The sequence below is a fragment of the Danio aesculapii genome, chromosome 22 (assembly GCF_903798145.1).
Source record: "Danio aesculapii chromosome 22, fDanAes4.1, whole genome shotgun sequence".
NCBI lineage: Eukaryota > Metazoa > Chordata > Actinopteri > Cypriniformes > Danionidae > Danio > Danio aesculapii.
Window position 1 is genome coordinate 10,767,403 of NC_079456.1, and position 20,225 is coordinate 10,787,627.

General features: G+C 35.2%; 2 protein-coding genes and 1 long non-coding RNA gene across 5 annotated transcripts; 1 reads left to right on the forward strand and 2 right to left on the reverse strand.

Moving 5' to 3' along the window:
- Nucleotides 1–2,277: 2,277 nt before the first annotated feature.
- Nucleotides 2,278–4,386, forward strand: LOC130216425 (uncharacterized). 3 transcript variants are annotated; one of them, XR_008835797.1, is made up of 7 exons: nucleotides 2,278–2,344; nucleotides 2,511–2,640; nucleotides 3,038–3,096; nucleotides 3,190–3,237; nucleotides 3,443–3,553; nucleotides 3,631–3,694; nucleotides 4,140–4,386. It is a non-coding gene; the product is annotated as an uncharacterized LOC130216425 (long non-coding RNA). The 3 variants fall into 3 exon arrangements; XR_008835798.1 differs by having other exon boundaries at nucleotides 3,465–3,553; XR_008835799.1 differs by having other exon boundaries at nucleotides 3,468–3,553.
- A 2,656-nt stretch (nucleotides 4,387–7,042) lies between these two features.
- LOC130216388 (oocyte zinc finger protein XlCOF6-like) lies at nucleotides 7,043–12,463 on the reverse strand. Its single transcript, XM_056448284.1, has 3 exons — nucleotides 12,190–12,463; nucleotides 11,030–11,191; nucleotides 7,043–10,445 (listed from the first exon to the last, which is right to left on the reverse strand). The coding sequence occupies exons 2-3, from the start codon at nucleotides 11,082–11,084 to the stop codon at nucleotides 8,407–8,409; spliced, it is 2,094 nt and encodes a 697-aa protein (XP_056304259.1). The 5' UTR covers nucleotides 11,085–11,191; nucleotides 12,190–12,463; the 3' UTR covers nucleotides 7,043–8,406.
- A 531-nt stretch (nucleotides 12,464–12,994) lies between these two features.
- Nucleotides 12,995–20,205, reverse strand: LOC130216392 (gastrula zinc finger protein XlCGF57.1-like). The gene is made up of 3 exons (XM_056448286.1): nucleotides 20,121–20,205; nucleotides 17,271–17,414; nucleotides 12,995–15,717 (listed from the first exon to the last, which is right to left on the reverse strand). Exons 2-3 carry the CDS (start codon nucleotides 17,323–17,325, stop codon nucleotides 13,832–13,834), a joined length of 1,941 nt encoding a protein of 646 aa, XP_056304261.1. The 5' UTR covers nucleotides 17,326–17,414; nucleotides 20,121–20,205; the 3' UTR covers nucleotides 12,995–13,831.
- Between the last annotated feature and the right edge of the window lie 20 nt (nucleotides 20,206–20,225).

The window sequence follows — 20,225 nt, forward strand, 5'->3', positions numbered from 1 at the left end:
TTCTGTAAATTCCTGTATTCTTGTTGAACGCTTTAATAATAAAAAAAAATAAATAAATAAATTTTAAAAAACAGGCCCGTAGACAGCCTGGTGAAATGGGGTGTTTCTTTTTTATCTCAAAAAAATAGCTATCATGGATAGCTATCATATGCAAAAAAAAAAGTACATATGAAAATTCACGGATAACAACAATAGCCAAAACAGTATTCAAATTAATTTTAATATGGGCAGCTTATGGTGCTTCACACCTTTTTATTGGTCTTTTTTGTTTTAATAAGGGCCAAAATTTAGAATAAAAGTCACTTGTAAAAAGTTTTCTATATTTAAAAACAAAACAGTGGTGAAAGATGGCTTCACTTAGGTCAGATTGTGTGTTTTCTTGCACAGCTAGATGCTGAACTCATGAAAAAAATTATTGTTTGCACTGGACCAAAACTGATCAGCTGAAGTCACAACGAAGTAACACCCAACAGAGGATTCCACTTGGTCTTAAAACCTTTTTCCATGGGTTATTTTCACTATTTATGATAGTATAGCAGTCAAAATAAGACAAACAAGCTCATCTTTGTAACCACCTGAACCCCCCTGGCTGTGGGCCTGATAAATCACGTAGGACTATATGCACAGCTAGTGTTTTTCTGCCAATGAATTTCTGGTGAATGCTTTATGTGACTTTTATCAATTTCATAATGTTCCTTTTACAGCATCAATGTTGTAATGTCATTTAAATATGATCAGTTGAATAGACTTGAGCGTCCGTTTGGTTGTTAAAGCATAAAAAGAGACGAAAGACATTATTAGCAACAGGCTGGCGCAGAAATTTTCATTGACTGGGGTAAAATTATCTCACCTATCTCAGTATCTCAGCCAGGCAGTGAAGATCGCTGTTTAAAGAAATCAGATCTTAAACGTGGCGATTTTGTATGGGACAGCAATTAACCGGAAACCCTGGGGCTGACTGACTGAAATTAAAAGTCTGTGTGCATTTACCCCATTGCAAACTGAAATGAATATAATTTGATGCGATGGTTTAATTTGATATTTTATGAGATTATTTTGAGGAATCGCAAAAAATTAGACTTTTTATTGATTTTGCGTTGGATTCAATGATCGAAAAAATGACGAAAAACTAGATGGTCTGAGTGAGGTAGTATATGTCCTTTTAAGGTTTTAATGTGGCTATTCTCAGGTGACCACAGTACCAAACCGCTGAATATAAAAAAAAAACAATCGCATAACTGAAAAAATTAGCTTGTGCATCATAGAGAATAATATTCAGAAAATTCTACATTTGATTTGATTTCTTTACTTTAAATGGGCTCAGAGTTTATTTCATTTAAGTGTTTATAGCGTATCCAATATACTGAAAATATGGATTCAGTACTGTATATAAGAACAACAAAGGCACTACTGTAAAAAACAGGTCTTGTGCATCATAGAGAATAATATTTAGAAAATTCTACAGTTGATTTGATTCCTTTATCTTAAATGGGGTCAGAGTTTTAATGATTATTACTATTTTTTACATTAGGTGTTTTTTTAATATTATAAGATAAATAAAGTGCTAATTCTAAAGACAAATTCGTGCAATAACAAGGATATTTTTCTGAACGGCCTGGTACTGCCCAGCAAACATTGGTCGGACGACAACGTGCTTTCCCCGGCCAAAAGATGTCGCTCCGCGACGGCATCAATTGTGTACTGATGGTCTGAAAGCGACGTGCTTTCCACAGCCAAAATTCGTCGCGACCGCACGGCACCAATGCACAACATGTCCTAAAATGCATTAATATATGCTTGTATACATTTAAACATGTCTATTTATATTGGGGTTGCGTGTATTTACGATTTTATGTACATGTAGTTTAATATATACCATGTCCTGATTAAGTCCACAAATGACGTCCTTTACACGTGCATTTATAGTCCATCATATACCCTTGCTGAAATTATGAAATATTAAAAAGTATTGCACTTACATCTGGGTATACACTTAATATATGTGTGTCCGAAGTGGGTTCGTGGACAGATTTCAGGCATCTAAACTCATTAAAAACAGATTTATATTTATGAAATACAGAAATCACTTTTGTTTACATCTTGTCAACTGACCAATTACATTCATAAAGTGTCCTGTGCGGTGAAAGGATAGTAAAGTCACTGTTTCTAAAACCATAATGCAATTTTATTTATTTTTTTGCACCTTACGCTAACAAATCTCGCGATATCCCGCGGGATTCTAGGGCGCTGTTTTCAAATTTCATTTTCTTCCGGTTTTGTCCAGCACCACGAGAACATGAGGACGCGGCGAAAAGTTTTACAATGATCACAAGACTCCTACCGTGTAAGTACAGTTTGTATTCGTTTAATAACATTATTGAGTTTTACACGAAGGAACTGAAATAAATGATGCACATTGCCAGTAGCGATGTGGAGTTGCTTTGATTAGGCAAAATTAGCCGTTATGCTAAAAGTAAGTCGCGTTTGAGCAATATGTCATGTTATTACAGGAATCTGGCGCTGTTTATCAGGGGTTCCCTACACTGGTCCTCGAAGACAGCTGGTCAACATGTTTTCCAGCATCTCTGCCCATCATCCACCTGCTGTGTGTTCAGTCAGAGCTGAAAATGACCATTTCAGGTGAGTTTGGAGTGGAATGGTGTATAAATAAAACAATTTAATAATGATAATAATGCACGAATTTGTTAGAAAATCTAACAAAAAGCTATATAGTATCATTCTATTGTAGATATGTCTCCAGCATTTATTACCATACCAGTATTAATGATTTAGTTTAGCCTACATTAATAGGCTATCATTAACAATAAGAGCAAAACTTATGAGCATGTATATAAAAAAGTTATTTACTTAATATTTTACACTAACATAAAATGGTAAATATATGCATGTAGGTGTTATTAGCTCATGTGGAGATTTAACAGGTAAAGTCTAACCACTTTTCTTTTAACTGCTCCTGTAAAACAGTTTTTGTACTGTAATTAATTAAACTGCATTAAGGTTCAAATTTGTCTTGCAGGGTGAATAACAGTCAGTCATCTGTCAGACAGAATTCAATACTCTTTCTCCAGGCCAACTGTAAGAATCATATAAGGCTTTGCATTTATTTATTTGCTGTTCATTAAATAATTTCATTATTACCTTTCTCACTGTTGTTTTGTTTGTCTCCAGTGCAAATAATCCTTTGTCATCCCACTCCCTGAGGACACTCCAGAGTAGGTGAGAAACTTGTTGAATGCTTAAAAGTGTATTTAGGTGTATAATGTGTATGAGTTCACATTTGCAAACCTAGAGCTAGTTTTTATACCTGTGGTGAGTATTGTGATCTTATTACTGCGTATCCTGATAAACGCTTTAGTAAATAATTGCAACTAGAAACGTTAACGTCATCATAAGCCTGACTTTAGCTATTGCTCTGTTACAGTAATTGTCATTGTGGACTCCAGCAGGTCTACATGTTCTGTTAAGAGACTGGATTCTGAGAGCGAGATCCTGTGAAGTGTTCATCAAAGCTGAACAGAAGAACTGCATCTGTGTAAGTTTGAAATGTGAAAGAATGTGTGTCTCTGTCTGTCTGGATCGCTCTGACTGTGATTTTGGTGTCACATTTAGGTTCAGCAACTGTCCGGAGTTGGTGGATGTTCTGTCCGAGACTGATTAAAAGATTGATAAACAGGTACATATTTATCTTGCATTGTTTGTGTTTATTTCTGCACAATATTTCAGGAAAATCTGTTTTACTACCCCAACAATTAACCCCGTATGTTATATTATTTAAACTATAGATTTTAGAACGTTATTCATCATTGTACGTCTCCTTATAGACATGCCTAATGCTCAGATGTTTTAAAATGTTTGTACAGACTCAGGCTGTCAAGCAGACTAAAAATATTAAATTATAATTTTAGTGTAAGCCATGAATGACAGTCTTTGCTTGTCACAAAACTGTGGATGTGTGGATATGGGCAGTTGTAAAATGATGAGTAGTAGGGAATGTGTATGTATTGACATTAGATACTGCTCTGCGCGTTGCTGTTCATTCACAAAACATGACAGTAATTCTTGATATATTGTACGTTTTTAGTTGTAGGATAATACAAAATCATATTCTCCTCCCTCAGATGCTGTGAAGTGAGTCCAGATGCTACAGACACAGAAAAAGATGCCGCAATGGAGGAACACAGAAAGCACCTTCCAGGAAGAGCTGAAGAATATTAGAAATAAAGACTCTAAAATAACATTTCACTTGTGTTGTCCATATTTCTGTGTTGTTGCTTTGTTTATTCTTATTAGATGTGTCTGTTTAACAGTGATGTACATCTGTTACTATGTTACTGTATGCACAATAAATAATTTGCTTAATCTTAACACCATTGCATCCTTACATAATGTATTAATTATGATTTACACGTGATTACAATGCTATAAAGACGTTCAGGTATAACTGGTCTGAAATTGGACCTGGTTGCATTTCAGAGCTTTAAATAATAAGTTAGATTGTTTTATATGTATAATTAGGCTATTAAAACACTGATTATAAAGAAATAACACGTTTTAAAAACAACCAGAAAACGTCCAGAACATGACATTTTTCGACGTGCAGGGACCGTGTAGAAAAGACGTGCGATTCACGGCCAGAAGACGTAAAAGACGTCGGTTGGATTTTCATTTTGGCACTACTTTTCAACCAGGACGCAACGTGGCGGAGCGACGTCTTTTCAACGGTAATCGGACGTCTAAATGTTTGCTGGGTGGTTTTGTTGTATAATTTCATATGGTTGAATTGTTTAATTCATTCATATGATTATTTTTTTTCGACAAATTAAGCCTTGTGAAACATAAATGGCACATATTTATGTCTATCTGACATGGTTTTGACAAACAATAGAGGTAGCAGAGAATTTAATTGATTTGAAACTGAATGTCTAAAGTCATTCATTCATTTTCTTTTCGGCTCAGTGCCTTTATTAACGCTTTGTCACAGGCGCAGATTTACGGACACATCACTGTATTTTGTTCGATTCCTTAGATTGGTCATCTCTATACCAAAGGAGAAAATTACATTTGTACTCATTTACTTTAAAGGCTTTCTTAGGTAAACTACCCTCCTATCGTTTTAATTTGTTAACATTTCACATAAATAACCAACACACCTAGATTTGGTTCCTGTATTTCCTGGCGACTTCTGGTTCCTGGCGACTTTCAAGATAGCGCCGACGATGCTGGCCGCCTCCATGTCGTGGTCTGCGGTAGTTTTATGTTTTTGTTAGTTTGTCCTGTCTTGAGTCACATTCCTACAATTAGTTTCACCAGAGACGAATTGTTGGGCATTCGGGCGCATACACCACCAAATATTTTTCCAAACTTGGATATTTGCATTCACTACTTACTTCTATTTTTTAAAATATATTTATTATCTGTTATTTGTCCTGTCTGTAATCCTGTTGCACTGTAGAAGCTTTGTCACGAAAACAAATTCCTCGTATGTGTGAACATACCTGGGAATAAAGCTCTTTCTGATTCTGTATTCCTTAAGCAGTCCCAAGAGTACTGTCAGAATTTGGCAAACATGCTTTTTCCTTATGCTCCTAGGGCTTGGAATGACCTGCAAAATCAGCTCAATCTTGACACACTTTCGACATCTTCTGTACAACATCTTAAGGATACTTGTAATTGTTTTTTATGATCTGACTTTTTGTAAATGATGATTTTGTAATTTTGTGGTATTGTTTTTGTGATTTTTATGTGAAACTTTATGTGCTGTCTGCCGTCTTGACCAGATCTTACTGAAAGTAGAAACAGTACTGTCTCAATGTGATCTCCTGGCTAAATAAAGAAATAATGAATTAATCTGTGGTCTCCACAGCGGAATGAACTGCCAACTAATCCAGCATGTTTTTACGCAGCGTTCCAGCCGCAATCCATCACTGGGAAACACACACACTCCCATTCACACACATAAACTACGGACAATTTAGCTTACCTACAGTATAACGCATGTCTTTGGACTTGTCGAGGAAACCAGAGCACCCAGAGGAAACCCAGGTGGACCAAGAGAGAACATGCAAACTCCTCACAGAAATGCCAACTGACCCAGGCGGGGCTCAAACCAGCGACCTTCTTGCTGTGAGGCAACAGCGCTAGCGACTGCACCACCACGCCACCCCTTGTCTAATGAATGTCAAGCATAAATCTAACTTTACCATGGTCATAAACTAGAGTGAAAACAGGAGCTGACACCCAATAGACTGTTGTCAGCAGCACCGTTAATAAAAATGACCAAACTAAACTACCACACAGTGTATTCAAAGGGTTGTGGTGAAACAGATTGTAGGTAAACAATGGAAGACAATAAATGTGCTACAATATTTAAAACAAACATGTCAATTCTGAATGTCTGCGTTCAGTATGGTTGGAAAAACTGCCGATAAAGAAAGCAGGAAAGACTTCATTTTGATTGTCCCTATTGCGCCTTTTGTAATCTAAACGTTGCATTGCTACAACATGCCAATTACTTCTCATTTGAGTATTAGTAGACTGTCTGCTTAATATCTATTGATACTGCTCCTTCAACAGACATTTAACTGACTATAAGAAACTTTGCAAGTAAACTTGTCAACTTACCCTAACCCTAAACTAGCAGTCTACTTATAATCTAATAGGAATTTGTTGGCATATAGATTCAATGTAACTTAAATTCAACAAAATGCATTAAAGGGACCATCAAAATAAAATGATACCAAAAAGCATAATGCAGTCCAAATCTAAATAAAGTCCAGCTCGATATGTATCGACAGCATTTGATAATAGCTTTTCACTCATCTGCCAACCTAGTTGACAATTTATGTCGCCAGTCAAAACATCTAGTAAACACACAAGTTAACAATCCGCAATACCTACTTTTACAAAGATTTGATGTTAGCTCTGATTCTGAATCAGTTTCAGTCATTTTTCGCAGACAAAATTCTTTCACAGCCTTTATTTAATTGTAAATTTAAAAATGTAACCAAAAAAAACCTAAATGATAATAAAAATCATATAATCAACAAAATATTAAAGTCTCTGCCGATACATAGTGTATGATTAAGAATGATATCTGCAGATACATAGAGTTTGGCTATACATTTCATACCATCAATACAAAATAGTGACCAAAAACATGAGTTTTTTTTCTGGGAAATTGACTTATCACTATCCTAGATGGAAAAAAAACACAGCTCGGATTAACATCCTTCACTAATTTCAGGGGATTAAACATGTCTAAACAATAGTTATGCATTTAATTCATATTAAAGTTGACTTTATTAAAAAAACTCCTTTTAGACTGTTATCGCAAACAAGACGCGTCTATGCAAAAACCAGTGTTGCCAACTTAGCAATTTTGTTGCTAGATTTAGCAACTTTTTTTTTTTCAAAAAGCACTTAGCAACAAATTTAGCCATTTTTAACATTTGTCTGGCTACTTTTAGCAATTTTTAAAAAGTGACTCCAAAGAGCAGTGGATGCGGGCTCCACTCAGTAGAGTAAACTGCTAGCTCAGATTGTTTTTATAACATGGTAGTTTACTGAGATCTGTTAACATGTATAATTGTTGGTAATTTAGGTAGCAATAAATTCCAATAGTGCTATAATTGTTATCACTTTCACAATTGTGTTAATTTCACAAGTTAAAAGGAGTAAGTACACAAGCTGTGATTGTTTAAAGGAATGTAACTGTTCATTATCAGTGTTATATTAAAAAATAAAAATGATCAAAAACTACGTTTGTCCTTCTTTTACAAATAGTCAACTCTATTTTTCATACAAATCTAAACGAACATATTTCAAATGTTTTTGCTGAGATGGCCAGTCATTATTTTTTTGTATACTACATAAAGATGTAGTTTTGAGTTGCGATTACGCAATGATGTCATCGCTCAAAGTAATATGTCAATGAGAAGCTATTTATTGTGCATCTGGATGTAATGTTTTAATATAATATAGTACATGGCACCTCAGAGAGGAGAGACATAACGGGCTTACGCTCGTCAGATGCTATGTGATGATGTCACTGATATGCAAATTAGTGCGTGACATCATCTATCAACATTTAGCTACTTTTCGGGCAGGCTTTAGCTACTTTTCATTGGAAATAGTTGGCAACACTGGCAAAAACATCCAGTAAACACACAAGTTAACAATCGGAAATTACCTAGTTTTACAAAGATTTGATTGTTAGCTGGATTCAACTGCAATTTTGTCATCAAGTAATTCTGCACAATTTGTTGGTCAGCTTCCACAAAAATGAGTACAAGGATATGCGCTCAAAAGCAGAATTGATTTCCTTGTTTTATTTACTACTTAGAATTGGTGCATATTACACTAACAATACACCATCAGAAGTCAAATCTACTTTGCTTTCAGACATGAACTTTTTTTATGACTGTACAGAGTAGTAGAATAAGTAAACCTCTTCCCACACGAATGACACGGATAAGGCTTTTCTTCAGTGTGGACCCTCTTGTGTATTTTCAGATATTGTAACCGTTTGAATCTTTTGTCGCAGTATGAACATTTATAAGGTGTTTCTGTAGTGTGAACTGACTGGTGACCTTTTAGTGCACTAACAGAATAGAAAGTCTTGCCACACTCAGAGCAAGCATGATCCTTCACACCGCTGTGCCTTTTCTGGTGTGATTTTAATCCACTCGTATAACGAAAACTCTTCCCACACAAATAACACACGTATGGCCTCTCATCTGTATGAATTTTCAGGTGGTCCCTCAGAAAACTTGGCCTAAAAAAGCTTTTATCGCACTGGTCGCATTTATAGATTCGTTTTCGAGAATGAGTCAGCAGATGATCTTTAAAAACACTATATCTTCTGAAACTTTTCCCACACTGATCACATTTGTGCAGATTCTCTCCGGTGTGGATCTTCTTGTGATTAGCAAGGCTGTCCCTTCTGGCAAAACACGCCTCGCAATGATCACATGTGAACGGCTTCTCTCCAGTGTGGATTTTTATGTGATTAGCAAGACTTTCCTTTCTGGCTAAACTTATCCCGCAATGATCACATGTGAAAGACTTCCGTCTGGTGTGGATTTTCATGTGATTATCAAGACTCATTTTTCTGGCAAAACTCATCCCACACTGATCACATGTGTTCTCTCCGGTGTGGATCTTCTTGTGATTAGCAAGACTCAATTTTCTGGCAAAACCCGCCCCGCACTGATCACATTTGTGTGGCTTCTTGTCAGTGTGTTTTTCAATGTGTACATCCAGATCTCTTTTAAGTCTGAAACTCTTTCCACATGGATCACAGGAGTACGGCTTTTCTCCAGTGTGGATCTTCTCATGTATTTTCAGATACTGCATTAATTTAAATGCCTTGTCACAGTGTGAACATTTATAAGGCGTTTCTGTAGTGTGAAGTCTTTCATGCGCTTTTAAAATAGCGTTTGTCAAAAAACTCTTGCCACATGTAGAGCAAACATGATCCTTCAAACCTTTGTGTATATTCTGATGTTTTTTTAACGCAGTCCTATTAGGAAAACCCTTCCCACATTGATCACATAAGAAAGGGTTCTCTCCGAAGTGAGTTTTCATGTGTGCAGTAAAATTTCCTACATTTGAGAAACCCTCCCCACACTGAGCACAAGTGTACAGCATATTCCCAGAGTGGGTTTTCAAGTGACTGTTAAGGGTTTCCTTTCTGCTGAAGCTCCTCCCACAATGATCACACGTGTACGGCTTCTCTCCAGTGTGGATTCTGATGTGTAAACTTAAACTTTTTTTCTGTCTGAAAGTCTTCTCGCACTGATCACACTTGTGTGGCTTTTCTCCACTGTGGATCAACTCATGTATTCGTTGACACTGTAATGATTTAAACCCCTTGCCACATTCAGAACATTTGAAAGGTTTTTCTGTAGCGTGAGCTGTGTGGTGGATTTTTAATTGACTATATGTGAAGAAGCTCTTGCCACACTTGGAGCAGACGTGATCCTTCACAGCGCTGTGTAATTTCTGGTGTTTTTTTAATGTATTTGCATAAAGAAAACTCCTCCCACACAGATCACACATGAAGGGCTTCTCTCCGCTGTGAAATTTCAAGTGTGCGGCTAAATTTCTCTTATCTGTGAACGTCCTGTCACACTGATCACAATTGTACACCGTTTCCTCAGAGTGGACTTTCATGTTATCTGTTACTTCTCCTTTGGAAATCTTCTCATGTTGATCAGATGTGTGTGGCTTCACTTCTTTATGAATCTTCATGTGAAGATTAAGATCTTCCTGACATAAGAAAGTCTTTGTACACTGAAGGCATGTGAAACATGGATTGTCTTTTCTTATCGTTGAAATACTGTGAAGGTTTTCTTCTGTTTTGATGTGATGTTTCTCTCCCCTTTTAATCAGATCTTCAATCTCCCTCTTCTCATTTAACAAGTCTAAAATGAAAGTAAAAGTAAAAAGGTTTCAAAAAGTTCGAAATATAAGGCAAAAAAATTTGATGTCACAAAACAACATCCTAATGATCATTTTACACTAGTTCTCTTTTCATTTGACCCCACCATTTTTGAACAAATCAAACACATTATTTTTACAAAAAGGAAATGTTACCACATATAGTACAATAAATAAAATGAATAATTTCCTGACTTATTATTCGTTAATATGAACATTTCCATGCGTTCATTTGAATTTGGTACAATATTAGATTACAGTCAAAAACGATGTGCTTGAAGTAATAACTACTCAATCAGTAGATTTGCTAAATTGTAAATCTGATAAAAACCATCAAACAGGAAAATCAAGTTTTAGGTTCATTATTTGGGTTAAAACCACACTAAAGAAGAGTACATAAAAATAACTGCGTAAATGTTTATAAGAATTATTTATAAGCTGAATAATGTGGCTGTTGTTTTTTTGCTAAATCTTTTTGTATTTATCTTTTATATTTTCGGTGTAAATAAAAACTTTAGCTAATGATTTACTGCTAATATTGTTAAATGAATCAAGAATAATCACCAACCTATTTGTTCTTCAGTGTCTTCCTGTTTTATTGTGCAGGCTCCTGAATCACTCATGTTCCCACTGTTCTCTCACAAACTTTGCTTCACTTCTTGATGGAAATATTTCAGCATTTACTGGTGAAGCTTCACTGTGGGAGAACTGCTGTATAGTTGGAGAAGAACTGCCGAAATAAAACACATATATTGGTTACCAACTTTATAGTAATTGTTTGTATAATTTACAAATTAAATGATAATAAAAGACAACTCTCTGCAGAAAAAGTTCCCAATGTCATGCGCTCCAGCACCAAGACTGATACAGTGGTTGCACAGCAACACAAAAAGCACAGCACATTAGAGCAAACAAGAAGTCAGTGCGGTGCGCCTCCTATTTTGGGGGAACTAAAGTGTGTTCCACCTCAGAAACCAAAACCTCACATTCATTATTGCAATTTTTTGTTATCATGTTTTAGTGGAACAATTGTCTCTTATTAAAACCCATCATTTTCTTGTCATTGTTTTCTTTGAATGAGTCCTGATTTGATAAATATCTTTCATTGAGCTGGTTTAGTGTGTATTATGCAAATTACTAACCTTATGCAAGCGGGCGCTCATTAAGACAGCTCCAAATCCACAGAAGAACAGAAGTTCAGATGTAGTGAATTTGGTGGAAAGTTTTTGTGAGAAATTTACATGTGCATATAATTAGGAAAACAACACATAATAATTGGTGAATGAGATGCAATATTTGAGAGCAAAGAGGCTAACCATTTTACTCCAAATAGTTTCCACTTGAAGACTTAGGGTCTTTAACTAAAAAGTATTCTTCGATCCTGTCTGGAAACAATAAAAAAATGGTAGGTGACAAGTTTGTGCTTTCTGGGATTGGTCTGAGGAGAACACAATGCAAAATATGACCAATTTTATACTAAATTTTCCAGAATGTAAGCAGAAATCCTCTAAACGGCCCCTTGAGTTAAAACAGGTTAATACATTTTGCTTAATGTTAACATTTCTCACACGGTTTCTGCTATGCTAAATGTCTAATTCAGTCAGCTGAAGCCTGAAAAGATGCTCAAATTGCACTTTTAACAGGTGAAAACAGAAAAAAAAACACCCTGTAACATCATATTTCAATAAGTGTTTTATAGTTGTATAATATAAACAAAAAACGAATTACCTCAGCTTTGAAGACTCAACGTTACCCTGTGATAAAGTCCTTTGCCTTTAGTCTTGGCTTCCCCGAGACTTCCTCGTTTAGTTTAAGAGCAGCAGATCGCAGATACATAAGTGCATTAGCGCCACCTATCGCTAGGTAGATTATTTGATTCACTTTTTATTGAAAATGTAACATTATTTGATTCAAATACTGGCTGTTAAAAAAACTGACGTGAACGTTCAAACGCTAAAAGCGCGCCAAAGCCAAGAAAGACCCACCAGTCATGATAAAACCATGGTTACTGTGGTAATAATTGTGTTTTTATCACAGATTAAACTATAATTATAACAACTTGATAATATAACCATAATTAATTTAATATACAATAAAATAATTACGCCATGGTTAATTTACCATTCACTTTTCAACTCAGCTATATAAAAATATATTGGGACAGTCTAATCGATGTCGCACAATAATATCTGTTGTAACAATCCAATAAAACCTGTCCACAGAAAGTGTTGTCTAGACTCCAGAATTTAAAGGACCACTATGTCAAAGGCAAAGTGCTGTAAATATTAGACTTTAGTATAACACTGTGTGTGCAGGTGATTTGGTATGTTTTGCTTTATCAACAGACTTATGGAATTATTTTCCAGGTCCAATCTGCAAATCACTTGAAAGAGAAAGAGTTTATGAACCATTTTAGTTACATTACACAATAAAGTGAATCTTTAAACAATTATCATCTCTAAACATGCTAAAGCAAAAAATGAAAATAAATGAAATGGATTTCTTGGTAAATTACCCAATTTCAAGCGTTTTAATTACTTAAATTTGCAAAACACATTTTTACAGCCAAATTGGCAGGTTCTGATATAGATTTCCATTTTGTCTCTCATTCGTTAAAGCTAGAAAACTAAATGAGTAAATAAGATATTTATTTGCTTTATTAAAGGCTGAATTTTCTGCATGGCAACCACTAAACTATCATCTCAATGTTTCTCATTCACATCCATGGGCTTCCCTTTCAATTTAAACCCTGGGGACACATTACAGGGGGGGGGAATTAACAAATGCAACACTGCATATGAATCTTAACTCCTTTTCATTTGTAAATGTTAGTTCAATAAAAAAACTCATTTTAAACTCATTTATGTTCTCACCATCAAGTAAAAGCATTTCTGTATCATCCCTCACAACACTTTACCAATTAAAAACTTCAATTTCATCAATGTCTCAGTTAAAGTAGCTCAGCACACTGCTTTACATTTTGTGAAAAATACATAAATAAACAAAGCATGAGGTTTTCAAATAGATTCTGGTGTGTCTGAATATTTTTCAGAGCAGTTGGTGTATTGGTGACATCTGTACAAAATCTGCAGGAGATTGATCAGTTCCGCTTCCTCAAAGACTGCTAACAGGATACAATCTCAAAAACAGAAATACTTGTCTTGATTTCTAAACAATGAGAATTGTGAAACATTTGACTTAATAGCAAAAGGCTGACGAATATAAAACATTTTATAACTCAATTATAAAAATAGTTAGCTCTGCACAACATCATACTAAAAAGTACAGGATCAGAACTACCTGTGATTTCAGACATGCACATTGTTTTTCTGTGACAGGTTAAAGTAGAACAATGAGTGAACCTTTTACCTCATAAATCACATTGATAGAGCTTTTCTCCAGTGTGGATCTTTGCATGTATTTTCAGATATTGTAACCGTTTGAATCTTTTGTCGCAGTATGAACATTTATAAGGCGTTTCTGTAGTGTGAACTGACTGGTGATCTTTAAGAGCACTATCAGTATAGAAAGTCTTGCCACACTCAGAGCAAGCATGATCCTTCACACCGCTGTGCCTTTTCTGGTGTATTTTTAATGCAGTTTTATAACGAAAACTCCTCCCACACAAATAACACACGTATGGCCTCTCATCTGTATGAACTTTTCGGTGGTCCCTCAGCATACTTGGCTTAAAAAAGCTTTTATCGCACTGGTTACATTTATAGATTCTCTCTCTTGAATGACTCAGCAGATGACCTTTAAAAACATCGTATCTTCTGAAACTTTTCCCACACTGATCACATTTGTGCAGATTCTCTCCGGTGTGGAGTTTTACGTGATTAGCAAGGCTGTCCTTTCTGGCAAAACTCGCCTCGCAATGATCACATGTGAACGGCTTCTCTCCGGTGTGGATTTTCATGTGATTATCAAGACTCGATTTTGTGGCGAAACTCATCCCACACTGATCACATGTGTTCTCTCCGGTGTGGATCTTTTTGTGATTAGCAAGACTCAATTTTCTGGCAAAACCCGCCCCGCACTGATCACATTTGTGTGGCTTCTCTTCAGTGTGTTTTTCAATGTGTACATCTAGATCTCTTTTTTGCCTGAAACTCTTCCCACATGGATCACAGGAGTACGGCTTTTCTCCAGTGTGGATCTTCTCATGTATTTTCAGATGCTGCGGTAATTTAAATGCCTTGTCACAGTGTGAACATTTATGAGGTCTTTCTGTAGTGTGAAGTCTTTCATGCGCTTTTAAAATAGCGTTTGTCAAAAAACTCTTGCCACACTTGGAGCAAACATGATCCTTCAAACCTTTGTGTATATTCTGATGTTTTTTTAACGCAGTCCTATTAGGAAAACCCTTCCCACATTGATCACATAAGAAAGGGTTCTCTCCGAAGTGAGTTTTCATGTGTGCTGTAAAATCTCCTATATTGGTGAAACCTTCCGCACACTCGGCACAAGTGTACAGCATATTCCCAGAGTGGGTTTTCAAGTGACTGTTAAGGGTTTCCTTTCTGCTGAAGCTCCTCCCACAATGATCACACGTGTACGGCTTCTCTCCAGTGTGGATTCTCATGTGGATGTTTAAACTTTTTTTCTGTCTGAAAGTCTTCTCGCACTGATCACACTTGTGTGGCTTTTCTCCACTGTGGATCAACTCATGTATTCGTTGACACTGTAATGATTTGAACCCCTTTCCACATTCAGAACATTTGAAAGGTTTTTCTGTAGCGTGAGCTGTGTGGTGGATTTTTAATTGACTATATGTGAAAAAGCTCTTGCCACACTTGGAGCAGACGTGATTCTTCACAGCGCTGTGTAACTTCCGGTGTTTTTTTAACGTATTTGCATAAAGAAAACTCCTCCCACACAGATCACACATGAAGGGCTTCTCTCCGCTGTGAAATTTCATGTGTGCGGCTAAATTTCTCTTATCAGTGAACGTCCTGTCACACTGATCACAATTGTACACCGTTTCCTCAGTCTGGACTTTCATGTTGTCTGTTACTTCTACAGTGAAAATCTCATCACATTGATCAGATGTGTGTGGCTTCACTTCTTTATGAATCTTCATGTGAAGATTAAGACTTTCCTCACATGAGAATGTCTTTGTACACTGAAGACATGTGAAACATGGATTGTCTTTTCTTATTGTTGAAATACTGTGAAGGTTTTCTTCTGTTTTGATGTGATGTTTCTCTCCCCTTTTAATCAGATCTTCAATCTCCTTCTTCTCATTTAACAAGTCTAAAATGAAAGTAAAAGTAAAAAAAGTTTTCAAAAAGTTAAAAATATTAAAGACAAAAAAAATTTGATCCACAAAATAACATCCTAATAATTATTTTACACTAGTTATCTTTTCATTTGACCCTGCCATTTTTTAAGAGATGCAAAAACCTAAATCCATCAGACGTTTTTTGTTGTAAATGAGCATTTTTATATCAGGCTCCCCTGATAAGGCTCAGAAGTTTTATTTTATATGTAATGATAAGGTAATTAGCTAGTAAATAAAATACTTTTTTTTTTTCAAAAATGTCACTTTAGACAATTATTTATTTTTTTAACAAGGTAAATTTTCTTTTGCGTCAAAACCAGCTAAATCCATGTCTGCTTTTTATGCAAAACCCTCTTAATCCACCTATTGGAACAAGACAGTGTAATTAGTTGAAAATGAAGATGCCATTAGAAATTATTTTACCAAACATAAAACACATTACACAAACCACCTAAAATTTAAAATATATAAATCTGTCAAGTAAGTGGCGGTTCATTCTGCTGTGATAAACAAGAGACAAAGCAGAAGGAAAACGAATGAATGAAATCTGTCAAGCAAGTGCATTAACCAATAACATTAAAACTGACAATTAAATCTTGACAATCTGTTGTCATTTCAGATATTTGGGATTTAGATTTGATTCAAGTAGAGCAATGTAAACATTGCAAACATTGTAAGCTAAGCTTAGTAGATTTAAATAATGTTGTGTAAAACATCAATATCTGTGCATTGTCCATTAATATAAAAATCTTATCAGATTTATAGGTAATATGAAGTAATACAAATAAAGTATAGTTTTATACATTATATTTATTAATTATTAATTATGTTAAGGTCTTAGTCCCGTGCTTATCCTCATAGCATCCACGTGGGATAAAAAGACAGCATCTTAACTCTGTCTTTATGAAATGGAGTTGCCGTTTATTGTATAGTAAATCGGACTCATTTAAAGTAGCGTTGCTGCGCAAAAACACGGTATGAATGCATGCTACATCTCTGGCTGCACATTGTGTTTTCTTTTTCTTGTAATGCCTTTACAGTTTTAAGTTTTGAGGTAAGGGACGTTTCCATTTGACATTCACTGACAGTCGGACAGGCTCATCCAGTTCATCAAATTCCGTCTTTTAAAATCGAAAGCGGAATATGTCTCCTCATAAAAGCCGTCATATCAGCGCGCTGTTACATCGAAAACATACGATTCGATTTGCGCTTCTGATTGGTTCTCGGGATATAGCCGCTTTTGCTGTCAAAGGCAGGTGGCGTTTATCGGCTTTTGCAAACAAACTGTTATTTCTGAATGTGCCAACACGGCGATTTAGATGATTTGAAGCAAATCTATTTGTTGATGGTGTACTACGTGCCTAAAGCATTCACTCTATGTTAATGGCGTTTAGCGGCTTTTGCATCTGAACTCTTCAATTATTTATAACCTGAATAATGGGGTTGGATTTTGTGGGAAATCTTTGTTGTAAATAAAAACTTTAGCTAATGAGTTACTGCTAATTTTGTAAAAATAATCACCAACCTATTTGGTCTTCAGTATCTTCCTGTTTTATTGTGCAGGCTCCTGAATCACTCATTTTCTTACTGTTCTCTCACAAACTTTGCTTCACTTCTTGGTTGATGGGAATATTTCAGCATTTACTGGTGAAACTTCACTGTAGAAGAACTGCCAAAATAAAACATAGAAATCTGTTACCATCTTTATAGTAATGTGAAGATTGGTCCTTGTCTATGAATGATAATAAAGTCAGCTCTGTGCAGAAAAAGTGCCCAATGTCATGCACTCCAGCACAAAGACTGTTGATACAGTGGTTGCACAGCAACACAAAAGCAGTGTATATTGCTCCTTTATAAAGTCGACAAAAAGTCAGTGCCGTGCACCTCCCGTTTTCAGAAATAAAAATCGTGTTCCACCTCCGACCACCAACCTCATGTTCATTATTGTTAATGTTCTCTTTCTTCATCTTTTGTTTCGGTGATATAATTGTCTCTAATGAGTGGATGTGAGTGAGGGTCGGTAGATGTGAAGAACACACTGGCAAATCATGAAGCAGGCAGTCAGATTTGCAGTTTATGAACTTTTTGATTTGGTAAGTCGTTCTTGATTTCTTTGTTACATATAGGATCTGTGGTCACACTTTACAATATGCAACACATAGTTCATATTAGATCATATTAGTGAATGTACCAACAATGAACAATCCTTGAACAGCATTTACTAATCATAGTTCAACATTTTCTAATGTAATTGGTTAATACACGGAGTTAACATGAACAAATGCATTTTCCTTGCTAATGTTAACAAACATAAACAAATACTTTAATAAATGTATTGTTCATTGTTTGGTGATAGTAACTATATTAACTATGTATTCTGTATTGTAAAGTGTTATTGCGCTTTGTTTTTTATTTATTGTTCATTACATGTGTTTTTAATGTTATATTTGTATGCTTCTATCCTAGTGGCTACAAAAAAAAAAAAAAAAAAAAAAATGAAAAAAAAAAAAGAGGATGGCCAAAAAAAATAAAAAAATAAAAAAAAGAAGAACAGGACATTAATGTGAATTTTACAGTTTTACATAATGATTTGTCAAATCTGTAAACAGAAACTTTACTCCATTTTTATAACATCTTTGTTGCTTGTAGTGCATTGTTGTTTTTTATAGATGTTTTTACTTCTCGTATGAGACCACTGTACTTTGCTCGACTTTAATTTTATTTTTAAACCACATTTTTCATTTGTCTTTAATAACCAGCTGTTGTTCCTTGTTTCTGTATTCCTGCATGAATCATTTATTTATTTTATTGCACATTTGCTTTACTGTGTAATGTTTAAAATAACATTTGTTACCATTTTCTTATTAAATGTGACCGTGGATTTTGTTTCTCTTTTGACTGGATTGTATTGTTGGTTTATCTTTGGTAAACCATTCCACCCACTGCATTAATTAAACACTATACATAGCATTTTCATAATTAATTTGTTAGTTAAACCTGACACAATTTATAAATAATATACAGGGTATTTCTAAAATCAAAATGAGGCTGAGGTGAGTCAATTGATACTTTTATGGTTCTTGTAACAAACATATTTTCAATTATTATTTTAATTTTCACAAGTAAAAATGATTTTATTTAAATAAATGTATTAATGTAAATAAATACATGACCAGTGCTCATCACTTGGGGTCTGTCTGTAGCCGTGACAGCTTGCCTGATTTTCGTCAAAAGTGTGAGTGGGACAATGTTTGTTGGTGGTGGCCACCTCCTAATTCTCTATGCAGGAAATACTCTGATAAACTTTTTTGAGCTTCTGAATAAGTTGTGGCCGAGTTCTGGTAGAGATTAATTGTGTTAGTAGTCTAGCTCTTATCTGTCTGATATCTGTGCATTCCAGCTCTGTTGCGGGACAGTTACGACTAACGTTATGGCCCAAAACTCACCAGATCCAGATTATTGAGGTAAAGTTGGTTTTATATTTGTTCAGTGACAACTTGTGACATGCTCCCTGTAATGTTCACAATGGTACTTTGAATATTTGGTCTGAAATCTCACGCATGAGTGACTTTAATACAACATTAGCACTCTTTATTTGACTGCGAGTGTGAATAATGTTGTAGTTTGATAGTCAGTGGCTGGTAATATGATTTCCATATTTATAAATTTGTAAAGAACACTTTTCTCAAGTTGTATTGTTAAGGTGGAAGTCCAATTGTGCGAGCATAAACCAACTTTACCTCAATGTCCAGATTTGCTATCTAAGATTGGTCTGAGTAGAACACAAATGAAAACATGACCATTTCTTTTATGTAAAAGAAGGTTTTCAATCTGGGTAATAGCCAAGCCCAAGCAGAAATCATCTAAACGTCCCCTTAAGTTAAAATGGGTTAATTAAGTTTAACATTAATTTCTCATTGAGGTAAAGTTAGCTTTATATTTAAACATTCAGACTTTCTCCTTAATAATATATTTCCACAAAAATATCCTTTGCAAAATCTAAATAGTAAAATTTTATTAGCAGTAAATGACCATCACAGTACAACATTGTTTACAGTAAAACACAGTGCTAAATGTTGTTTTTAAGTCATACTTAGATTTTTTTTCCAGCATGAATATTAAAAGTATCATGTTAAACGACATAGGGAGCATGTTACAAGGGATGTTACACTGAATGAATGTGCGAATATAAAACCAACTTTACCTCAATTGGATTCTGCTAGGCTAAATGTCTATTAAATGTCAGTCAGCTGAAGCCTGAAAAGACGCTCAAATTGCACTTATACTTGGTGGAAACAACAGAGAAAACACCCTGTAACATTATAATTCAAAGAGTGTTTTTATAATTGTAAAATACAAACGAAAAACGAATTACCTCAGCTTTGAAGACTCAACGTTACCCTGCGATTAGCTTTTGGTCTTCCCTGAAGGGTTCCCAGAGACTTCCTTGTTTATTTTAAGAGCGGCAGGTCGCATATGC

Excerpts from the sequence above, each read along its gene's own strand:
- LOC130216392 (XM_056448286.1), bottom strand. The coding sequence starts at position 17,325 with ATGAGTGATTCAGGAGCCTGCACAATAAAACAGGAAGATACTGAAGAC. Across the intron at positions 15,718-17,270 it reads AGATACTGAAGACCAAATAG|ACTTGTTAAATGAGAAGAAG; the intron begins GTTGGTGATTAT and ends CTTTCATTTTAG.
- LOC130216388 (XM_056448284.1), bottom strand. The coding sequence starts at position 11,084 with ATGAGTGATTCAGGAGCCTGCACAATAAAACAGGAAGACACTGAAGAA. Across the intron at positions 10,446-11,029 it reads AGACACTGAAGAACAAATAG|ACTTGTTAAATGAGAAGAGG; the intron begins GTTGGTGATTAT and ends CTTTCATTTTAG.